The 11601-nt window shown below is 53.6% G+C and overlaps 1 protein-coding gene across 1 annotated transcript in view; it reads right to left on the bottom strand.

Annotated features, from left to right (window-relative positions):
* Nucleotides 1-5378: 5378 nt before the first annotated feature.
* Nucleotides 5379-11601, bottom strand: part of TTLL8 (tubulin tyrosine ligase like 8) — a 30607-nt gene continuing 24384 nt past the window's right edge. The window contains exons 10-12 of the mRNA XM_040637748.1: nt 9415-9658; nt 6764-7199; nt 5379-6171 (exon numbers count right to left, since the gene is read on the bottom strand). Of these exons, the coding sequence (XP_040493682.1) occupies nt 5545-6171; nt 6764-7199; nt 9415-9658 (1307 nt within the window). The 3' untranslated portion in view covers nt 5379-5544. The remainder of the gene's footprint in view (nt 6172-6763; nt 7200-9414; nt 9659-11601) is intronic.

The raw sequence follows: 11601 nt of genomic DNA on the forward strand, positions 1-11601 counted from the left end.
ATATATCAAACCTAATGTCAAACCAAGTTAAAAACTAATTGATGTTATGCACCACTTTAATAGCACAAAAGAGAAAATGCTTATGATAACCTCTTGATGCAAAAAAAAAAAAGTTTTTTGAGAAAATTCACTACATCCTCACAATACAAATTCTTGGTAATAATTAGAAACATCTTTAACATGCTAGAGTGTCTCTACTTTTATATCTATATTTATATCATATCTATAACTTCATAAAGACCTAGAAAATGATATTATAAATGAGGAAATGTTAAAAAACATTCCCTTTAAAATCAGGAATTCAATAATAATATCCAAACACTTTTTAGGAAGTTCTAGCCAGTACAATGTGACAAGACAAAGAAATTACAGGCAACAAGATTGGAGTGGAAGACATAAAGCTATTTGCACATACGGAATTACTCACATAGAAAATTCAGAAGAATATACACACAGTTTTTTAGAAATAATGAGTTTAGAAGTGTGGCAGTATAGAGAATTAAAATGTAAATGTCAGTTGCCTTCTATACATCAGCAGCAAGCGATGATACAGAGAGCTGACACCATGTGGAGAGCTAAGAATAAATCTAATAAAAGATGTATATAATCTCTATTGGGAAAGCATAAAATTTAAAGAAGACAAAAAGTAAATGGAGAAGGGTATCATGTTCATGGGTAATAAGATACTATTTCATTAACTTATCAATTTCCCCCCAATTGATCTAGGGATTCAATGCAAATTCAACCAAAATCTCAATAGGATTTGCTGTGGGATTTGATAAAAGCCATTATGACATTTATGTAGAAGGGAATGAATCCAAGAAGGACCAGAACCCTTATCTAGAGAGAGGCAACTTGCCCCCCAGATGTGAAGACAGTGTGGCATGGTGCAGGGGTGCAAATTCACCGGTGAAATAGAGACTCCAGAGGAAGACCGACAGGTACAGAGTGAGATGTCAGTTCATAAAGTGGGAAAGAAAGGGATTTTTCAACAAATGAAAAAAATCGTTACCCCTATGGACAAAGATAATATTTGATTCTTACCATATCATATTCAAAAATCAACTCCAGATAGGTTAGGACTTATATGTCAAAGACAAAATTTGAAACTCTAAATAATAAATGTAGGTAAATAATATTTTAAACCTCAGGGTAAGGAAAATTTTCTTTCTTTTTTTTAAATTTTAATTATTTATTTGACAGAGCGCACAAGCAGGGGAAGCGGCAGGCAGAGGGAGAAGCAGGCCCCCCGCTGAACAGGGAATCTGATGTGGGGCTCCATCCCAGGACCTCAGGATCATGACTTGAACCGAAGGCAGACGCTTAACCGAGGCCCCAGGTGTCCCAGGAAAACTTTCTTAAGACAAAAATAGCACTGACTAAAAAAAATACTGATAACTTTGGCCACATTAAAACTCACAGTTTTCATCAGAAGATACTTTTTAAAAACTGAAAATACAGTTACCAGCTGGGAGAAGCTGTTCACAATAAACACTGAGCACAAACAACCCCATAGAAGAACTGGCGAGGGTATGAACAGGTGTTTCCCAGAAGAGGAATTTACATAATTCACAAACACATACCGAGATATTTAACACAATCAGTGAAATCCAAACCAAGCTCACAAGACTTTTCTTAAGTCCATTTGATTGTGAAAATGAGAAAATCTGATGACTCAAAATGTTGGTAATTCCACAGATGCATGAGATCTCGCCTACATTCCTGGTGAGAGCAGGTGAAAGCATTTTGGAAAACAGTTTGTTGACACCTCCTAAAATTGAAGCTTCATGTAGCCCATGAGTTGCAAGTTCATTCTGAAGCATCTACTCACAAGAAACACTCACTCACGTACAACAAGAGACATGTACAAGACAGTTCACAGCAGCACCGTTCACAAGAGCAAACCCTGGAAACAACCTAAATACACAGTCACAGGAAAGTGGAGGAGTCACTGTAAACTAGTCTCACAAAGAAATGAGCTGTGGGGTTCCGGGAGATGTAGAGGGCTCAGTGTCTGCCTTCGGCTCAGATCATGATCCTGGGCTCCTGAGATAGAGCCCCTGAGTCGGGCTCCCTGCTCCGCGGGGAGCCTGCTTCTCCCTCCCTCTGCCCCTCCCCCTGCTTGTGCGCATGCTCTCTCTCTCTCAAATAAATAAATAAAAATCTTTAAAATGAAACAAACAAAAAAAAAAAAAAAAGAAAGAAATGAGCTGCAGCGACACACAGCAGCATAGATGAATTTTAGCAGATTGATATTTGGTGAAAATGTAAGCATGATGCCCTTCTTAAAAAGTAAAAACAGCTTAAAATTAAAAATCATTTAAAGAATGCATATAGCTGCAACAAAACTAAAAAGGAAAACAAGGATATGACAAATGTGGTTTTAAGGATAATGGTTACTTCAGGGGGACATGCAGGGAGATAGGGGTTCCAGAGATGGGTGGATGTAGATGACTGTTTGGCTCTAATTAGGTTTTTGAAAAGATTTTATTTATTTATTTGAGAGAGAGAGAGAGAAGGCATGAGCAGGGGAAGGGGCAGAAGGAGAAGCAGATTCCCTGCTGAACAGGGAGCCCGACGTAGGGCTCCATCCCAGGACCCTGGGATCAGGACCTGAGCTGAAAGCAGACGCTTAAAGACTGAGCCACCCAGGTGCCCCCTAATTACGTTTTTAAAAATATCTAAATAAAAATGGGCTATGTAAGGACAAACAATGAAGCTATGCCATGAACCAAGGATTATGAATAACCAGAGTATGAACACCTGAGATCCAGGGAAATGAGAAAAATGAATGAATGAAATAAGGTTCTACACAGTGCAATAAAATAAGAAAAAGATACAAAACGTACAATCATAGCAAAGAAAAAGAAAACTCTTCAGATGATATAATTGTGTATGTGAAAAATCCAAAATAATCTTCAAATATATTAATAGAATTGATAGAAACATAGCCAGATGGCTGGATTAAAAAGAAACCGATTCACAAATATCAATTCCATTTCTATCAACCAGCCACGATTTGTAGAAGAAATGCAAATTTTGATACTACTTACCATAGAATAAAAAATAAAAACACATATAAGACTAAATCTAACTTTTAAAAAAAGTGCAGGACCATTACAAAGAGAAGTCAAGGAGTTTACTGAAAGACACTAAAGAATAAGTAAATGGCGAGATATACCATGTCCATAGATTCTAAGACTCAGTAATGTAAAGAAGTCAGTTCTCCCCAAACTAATACATGAATTTGATCTCAATAACAATTTTTTAATTTTAAATTTTTGGGGGGTCTTGACAACCTGGTTCTACAACTGTGTGGAAGTGTAAGGGGTCAAGAACAGCCGAGTCATTTCCAAGGAAGAAAAACAAGACTGTGGGACTTGCCCGACCAGCATAAAGATGTCCTACAAAGCTATAGTAACGAAGACATCGTGGCGTTGGCCCAGGACAGACAAACAGACCAACGGAGCCGACCAGGAAGTCCAGAGTATGTGCCACGGTTGGGTACCCCTGCAGCACTGTGATAGGATCTCCTGTCCCACCACATGCAAATTAATTCCAGGAGCTCTAAAGACGGAAATGGAGGAGGAACGGCAGCGCTCACAGAGGAAGCCACTGGAGGTCATGTTCATCACCTCAGGGTAAGGGTGTAAGCCACAAAAATCTTCAACCGTAGAGGAAAAGGTTGACCAGTTTATGTTTATTAAAATTAAGGGGCTTTACATCAAAAGATACCCTAAAGGAGCAAAAAGACACATCCCAAAGTGGGGGACGGCATTTGCAAAAGAGTCAACTGAAAAAGGGAAATCCAGAGTAGATGTCGCCCCCACAAATCCAAAAGAAACAGACCCGCGAGTCCAAGGACAGTCGGACAAAAGGCTTGCGCGGGTACTTTTAGGAGGAGAAAAGCAGATGGCCAACACAAGTCTGAAAATAGGCCGTTTTATTGGTCAGCAGAAAATTGCAAACGAGCACCGTGGCCCTGTCTCCAGAGGCAAACGTTAAGATGTCTCCCGACGCCCGGTGCTGGCAGCAGCGGGAACAAAACGGCCATCGGTGTGAACGCCGTCCGAGGGCGGCCCCGTTAGCCATGCTTATACGGCTCAGTGCGCCAGGTCCAAGAGCCCCACCCCACAGGGTCGCGTCCACTTGCAATCTGTGAGTGTGACATTATTTAGCAATAGTCATTGCAGGTGTCGTCGAGTTAGGTTGTCATACTGGAGGGAGGAGGGTGGGCCCCAATCTAACAATGGTGTCCTTACAAGAGTGAGATTTGGACACAGAGACAGAGAGACACAGAGAATGGACACCATGTAAAGACGGGGCAGAGCCTGGAGTGACACGTCTACAAGCCAAGGGACACAGGGATGGCCAGCAGCCCCCGGAAGCTGGGAGAGACAAGGAAGGATTCTTCCCCACAGCCCTGGAGAGCACGGCCCTGTCAAGCCCTTGATTCCAGACTTCGGGCTCCAGAACTTTCAAAGAATGCATTTCCGTCTTTCAGCCACCCCGTCAGTGCTGCTTTGTGACGGGGTGACGCACCCCATCCACGCTTCACTCCTAGAAAGATGCCCGTCGAAAGCTGCACAGTGTTTTACAAAAAGTACACTGTGTTTTCTTAACAGCAAAAAATCTGGACATCGTCCTCACAGAGGCAAGCTGCTGAGCGGTGGGGCTGACCAGCCTCTGCGACAGACTGGACACGAGGGGAGGAGAGAGGGAGGGACTGGGGGTGTCCTCTGAGGGCACTGCCAGCTCTGAAAGCATGTGTTCCCCGAGCCCAAGCCCAGAGCCCACACTCTGGAGGCAGTCCATGCTTCTCCCTGCAGCAAACATTTACTGAGCCCTGGCTCTGGGCCGTGCACAGCCCCCGGCGCCCCGGTGAGCGGTGACAAGAGCCGGGAAGCACTCTGTCCTTAGGGACCTACGCTCTAGGAGAGATAGACAAGCAGCAGACAGACAGGGGCAGAGAGGCTTTTGGTGCCAGGGAGGGAGGTGGGGAGAGAGGGGGAGAGAAGAAGAGACCGAGACCCAGGCCAGTGGCGGAACAGCGGGCACAGATGCAGGTGCCTTTGAGCAGGCAAGTGTCCCTGGAGCAGAACCAGGTGAGGGTGTGGGAGTGGCCGGGCTCGTGCCTTTTCCTCAGATGTACTCTGCGGGCCACTGCGGGGTGCCAGACGCCACTGGCGGTGCACTGAGGTACAGACACGGCCGGGCCACCCCCAGAGCCTCAGGGCTGCCCCACACCCGTCTACCTGCGCTCTGAGCCCAGGCCCAGGTCAGGCTCCCAGGCCATGCATGGTCTGCTCCATCAGGAACTTCAGAAAACTGAAGGCAAGAGCCCCGTGACCACCGGTGCCTGTCCACGGCGCCTGGCACCGTTCAGTCCCCCGTGTGCACGACGCTGCACAAGGAGTGAGACAAAGACCGTCACCCACCCCGTCCTGTGAGGTGTCCCTGGACCTGCTGCTGCAGGAGCCCCACTAGCCCGACAGCCTGGCCAGTCCCAGGACGGGGCCAGGTGCCCCAAACCCCGCTCTGAGCTCAGGCCAGTGCCCACATCAGGACAAGCTCCCTGCCCGGGCCCCAGACCCCCGCCTTGCCCTGGAGGACGAGGAGCAGGCAGCCCCCAGCAGACCCAGGGCTCGGACGGGCGCAAGCAGCCGCGCTGTTACCTGGCGGTTTGGGCGGCTGGAATGGCGCGCCCTCCGCTGTCTTCACGCTTGGAAGCACGGACGGCAGTGGGTGCTCGCTTGGTGTGTTTGCACCCGGGTGTCGACCGGACTCGGCTTTGGTAAGACCAGCTTTCGGGGCCTTCCTGTCTATGTGCTGAAAATCACGAGTGGGGAACTCTATCTTCCCGCCAGCCTCGGCGTTGGCGGACTGCACTTGACAGCTTCTGTCGGCCGACCTCCTTAGGGGCACAGGAAAAGTGCCAGGAAGGACCCTGGCATCTTTCAGTTTCGAGTCTTGCTGGAGAGCCGTGTGCGGAGGTCCTAGGGCCGGGTTTGGCATGGCCGAGGGGCACCTCACTTTTAGGGGCTGAACGTCCAGGAGGGAAGACGGAAAATTCACGTTGGGAATGGGCGGCATCTGCTTCTTGGCTCTCCTCACGCTAACGCCTTCCACGCAGAGGTCAGACCCGTGGAAGGGCGGCAGTTCCACAGCTGGCTAGTCGAGGAGGGCAGCGTTAGGGGGTCGCCCAGAGACCCATGCTCCCCCTTCCTGAGTCTGCAGCTGGCCAGCCGGGCGTAAGGCCTCAAGAGAAGCATGGGCCACACTTCCCTGTGGCTGGGCTGCCCACCAGGTCCCTCCTCCAGAGGGGCCTGGACACAGGGTTCCCCCCATGGAACCCGAGTCCCTGGCAAAGTGACTGCCCAGCCCTGCCTCCTGGCCTGCAGGAAGGCTTCCAGCAGGGAGCAGGCACCGGCCGGAGCCCTGAAGGAGGACACAGTTTTCACCAGGGGGGAGGAGGGAGGACACTGAAGGTCTGGAAAGGAGCAGCCTAGATTCTGAGCCTGGAGGCCATGGACCTCCTACCGGTCCAGGCAGGGGGCTTCCTGGCCTGGTGTGACCACAGAGCTGGGGCTGGCTAGGGAGGAGAGGGAGTGAAGCAGAGTGCTGAAGGCCGGCTGGGGCCAGGTGAGCCCCTGCGGCGACCCGAGTTACTGCCTGCTCCCTTTGCCTGAAGTGGCTGCAGCCACGGAAGGGCCGCAGCAGGTGCCTGGCTCTGCCCCCAAGCCCCCGGCCCTGCACCCCTCACCTGTCTCCACAGCAGCTCAAAGTTGCCGATGTCGCAGTTGCGGTCGACCTTGCGGTCCACGACCACCTTGATGGTGTCCTCCTGCACCTGGGCGCACAGCTGGGCTGTGACCGGCGTGGACGCGTGCATGGTGGGGCTGGAGTTGATCTCAATCAGCCAGGGCTGGAAGTCGCGCCCCAGGATGAAGTCGGCCCCGTACAGCTCGAAGCTGTTTCTGCGCGGCTCCACGCGGTCCTGGGCCGCCCTCATGGTGTTGGCGATGGCCCGCTTCATGGCGGGGTAGATGACGCCAGCCCACGCGGCCCCGCGGCCCCTCTTCTGCAGGTACTCCCGGAACCTGGTGCTGGTCCACATGTTGTGGTAGGGCAGCAGGGGGCTGCGGTCCTTGTCGTTCCTCAGGTGCCTCTGGATGGAGTTGTTGCACAGGTGGATGGCGCTGCGTGAGGCAAGGCCGGCGGTCAGGCCGGCGCCCCCGGGACTCTGGACCCGCAACCCCGCCCCCGGGCCACCACCCCACCTTGCCCTGCCCCCAGGCCCCCCAGACCTCCGCCACTCGGGACCTGCGACCCCGGACCCCGCGACCCCGTCTCCGGAACCCTTGTGCCCCACCTATCCCGATGCCCATGCAGACACCTCCCCTGAGATCCCACCCCCGCTGACCCTCTGCCCCCACAGACCCCCAGGCCACCGCTAACCCCGCCCTCAGAGACTCTGCTCTTGAGACCCCGCCCCCCCCACCCCAGGGCGGCTGCAGGAGGGGCTCTGATAGCTCCGGGTGCTCCAGAAGTAACACCTCCCAGAACCTCAGTTTCCCCATCTGCACCTGGCAATAGAGATGTGGCTTTTGCAGAGCTGGTCTGGTGAGACAAAGTGAGAAAGAGTCTCTGTGAAACTATAATTAATTAATTTACGCTCTTGCCGTGTTCCAAACAGGTTTTGAAACAGGTGAGCCATGTGGCTCTGTGTAGTAAGACCCGTCCCTGGGACCCTGGAGAGGTCGTACTTCCAGAGAACAGAAGGGCCTTGCGACCCGAGATCGGTGGAATTAGGGTTGTGGACCCACAGTGCCAACATGGCACTCCTTCCATTAATTTTGGCCGGTACACTGGAGGCTGGGCCATGTCCAGTCGGAAACGATTTCAGGGAATCTCCTGTCTGCTGGGGTGAGGGTTATGGTCCCAGATGGAGAAATGGGGCTCAGAGAGGGCAAGAGATCTGCCAGGCACCCCGTCACGGCTCGGTGGGTCCGGTGGCCTGGGGCTGGGGCGGGAGGGCTGGAAGGGGCTCCCTGTGCCGTGAGCTCCAGGACCCCTCCTCCAGACCCTCGTGGCCTGGCAGAGACGAACTCACTCCAGGAGCTGCCAGCCAGAACCACTTCTCCCCAACAGCCTGCTCCTGACAAGTGTGACTCCAAGTGTCACTTGCCAGGTGTGACTCTTGGTGTGGCCACAGCCCCTAACCCGGGGGCACAGCTAACACGCCCGAGACATCAGCTGAACAGCTCTCAGCGGTCTCAAATCTGAGCGGAGACCAGGAGTCAGACCTTAACCTGAGCCCCCCAGGCGCCACCCCCTTTCTTAAGTAGGCCGCATGCCCAGCGTGCCCTTTCGCTTCTGCATGACTCCCCTGTAAAGCTCCTGGTCAAGATGCCTTGGCACCCAGCCCCACAAAGCGTGGGGGTCGCAAGGCAGAACGGGGAAGCCCCTGGTTTGGACAGCGGCGAGGGAAATTCTCTGCCTCACTCCGCAGGCTTTGCAGAGGGGCCTCGCCATCCCTGCCACACACGTCCTGCCCACTCAGAGACCCTGGCGAGGTGTGCGTTCCCCCACCCCTGGCACCCCCTTCCTGGATGTCTGAGCCTCTGCCCAGCACCTCCACGTGGCACCCCACCCAGCACCCTGCCCCCCAGAAGCCTTGGGATGTGGGGTGCGACCCACACGGTCCTGCCCTTTTCTGGCTCAGGTGCTCCCCACTTCTTGTCCTGTCCGGCACAGCTGGGGTCCTCAGAGGACCCCTCAGGCCATCCTCACGTCCCACAGGATGCCTCGTCAGGGCTGCACCCCTACCTCCCCCAGCTGTCTGCAGGACCCCCCACCCCAGGACTTCGGGGCTCACAAAGAGAAGGCCCCGTAGGGACTGCTGAGGGGGGTTGAGGGGCTGGCAAGGCAGATGTCCCCCCGGGAGCCTCCAAAGGTGCCGGGGCCAGAGAGGAGGACAGTGCCCCAGGGAGAGCAGCACACTCAGGCTTGGCCGGCTGAAGGTCATGTGAGAGCACAGCCGGCCACTCAGCCTTTCCAGCAGGCGGGCAGCACCCCCCACCGGCGGTGGCTCTGACCTCCCTCGAGATGTGTCCTCCCTGGGCCATGCCTGGCACCTTGTGGGCACACGGCACACGGAGCTTTGGGATTTTCTGGAGAAGATGCACATCTTATGGGTACAGAGCACGGGCGGCGAGGAACAGCAGGCTGGGCTGGGCCCGCCCCTCGGGGACAGAGGCCATTTACCCTCCCCGAGCCTGCTTCCTCATTTGTGCCTCCGGTGGTGAGGGGGTCAGCAGACGTGGCCTGGCACCCCACCCCATTCCCACAGCTGTTGTGGGCGCACACTGTGCCCCCAGCACCCGCTGGCACCCAGCTGACGTGCCAACGGACCTGTCCAGGTTTTCCAGGGAGAAGCGCTGCGTGGAAAACCGCAGGTAGCTCTCCTTGTAGAACCAGATGGTCAGGGGGTTCCAGTCGGTGACCAGGAACCACTGCCTGATGTCGAACTTGGTGTCGTAGATGAGCAGTGGGGTCTCGATGTACTTCTGCACCACCCACTTGTTGTCCTTGGCAGACAGGGGGTCCGCAGCCACCAGCTCCAGGATCTCCTCCACTCGGTTCATGCATACGATGTCTGCAAGAGGTCACCACTCAGCCCCAGGGCACGGCACGCGTGGTCCAGCGTCGGCCCTGAGACCCAAGATGGCTTTGATCCAGGGCCGGTCGGCAGCAGAGCTGGGTGGCCGGGCAGGGAAGGCTTTGCCCTCACAGCGGAGGCCACAACCGTTGCCGTACCCCCAGGCTCTCCCAGCAGGGGGCCAGCCCCCAGGATTCAAGAGAGGACACAGAATGGAGAGGGGCGGGGGTGGGGACAGAGGCATGTTTAAAGGCACCAGCCCTGGGTGTGGGGTGGACAAGGGGCAGGGAAGCTCTGTGGGCCTCAGGGAACCAGCAGACAGGGGCGGCAGGTGTCCAGGGACCTGGGGTCTGGTGAGGCCTCACTCCCAAGGGTGCCTGGACAAATGGTGGGACTGCACATCAGTACTCGAATTCTGGTCCTCCTTCACTCTGCAGGAGGGTTTGCAACTTCTCAGCCTCACCCCCCGGAGTTCGGCCATATGACTAAGGTGACCAGTGACATCTGAGTAGAGATGACATGTATCCCTCTCGTCCCTTGGGTCATCACCAGACCCTCCAGCCCTCTCTTTCTCTGCCATGACAACCCTGAAGCCTGGAGGGGGTAGGGGGACTTTGGTGAACCCCCCCCCCCAACTATCTTCTCATGCCAACCCATAATGGACAAGCATGAGTAGAGACGAACTGGTCTCACTGACGGCCACCGAGGTTTGGGGACTGCTTGTTACCCAGCACAGTCTGGCCTATCCCGACTGATCTGTCGCTGAAGGGGAGCGCCATGTGCAGAGGCCCCGAGGCACAAGGCATAGCAACACACGAGAGGGGCTGTCCCCACAAGAATGTAAGTCTAGTCTCTTCAACTGTAAGCTGAGACCTTGCCATCCTGAAATGAAAAATAGGGCAAAGGGGCAGACCTCTGAAGTTATCCCGGGCTCAGAGCAGGAAGGGGCCCAGCCAGAAAGCACTGCATTTGGATTCGAACAGCTGGGTCTGACGTGTCCGTGCAGCGTGCCTGGGATGCAGGCATCTGCAGTGGGAGGAAGGTCGGCCCTGACGGACAGAAGGAGGGACGCCACCACCAAGAGCAGCAGGCTCAGGAGAGAGCCCAGAGAGGAGCACTGGCCCGACCCCGGAGGGCGGGCGCTCAGAGGACAGTGGGGGGAAGGCCAGGAAAGACAGTGTTTCGGGTCAGATGTGGTAACATCAGAAATGAATAAAGATTTTTAAAATCACATAAAAATTAACCACTTACGAATTTAAAACAACAAAAAAACTCCTCAAATAACCCAAGGGGAAAATTAAATATCAAAAACAAAAAACACAAAAAACAAAACTGAAGTCTACTCAGGAAGTGAGGACATCATGGAACGCGAACAAGCAGTGAGGGCCGTCTCCGCGGGGAGGACACAGCCTTAGGGCTTGACTGTTGCACAGGAAAGACCGGGGATAAGTAACCTTAGCGCTAAAGTCACAGCCAAGGGGGAAACCACCCCTCACAGGAAACTGGAAAATGCAACTGGAGGCTCGTCCTTTGGCAACACAAATATGATTTTAAAACCTTGAAACCCCTGCTTTAAAAAGAACACACGGTACTCACCGTTAGGAATAGAGGACACAGTCCTAGCTACGACACAAGACGAGGTACAGAACCTGAGCCCATCAGACAAAACCACAGACAAAGAGTACAGGCCTTCAGGAGGGGCCTCCAAGAGAGCCTGGCGCTTACGGCTGAGTAAGGAAGGGAGTTCCGCTGCTGCTGGAGACGGAAGTCCTCCATCCACCCAAGCAGCTAGGGTAAGCCTGTTGCCGAGACTGGGCGAGGTAATGTAAAACGGAAAGCACAGCCCAGTTTAACTTAGGAACATTCCAGTTCTTTAGCAGACCTCGGAAGCGGGCCCGCCTCGCGGAGAGCCCTGAGCTGCACACCTGGGCCTGGGCGCG

This window comes from Ursus maritimus, unplaced genomic scaffold (assembly GCF_017311325.1).
Source record: "Ursus maritimus isolate PB19 unplaced genomic scaffold, ASM1731132v1 scaffold_21, whole genome shotgun sequence".
NCBI classification, from domain to species: domain Eukaryota; kingdom Metazoa; phylum Chordata; class Mammalia; order Carnivora; family Ursidae; genus Ursus; species Ursus maritimus.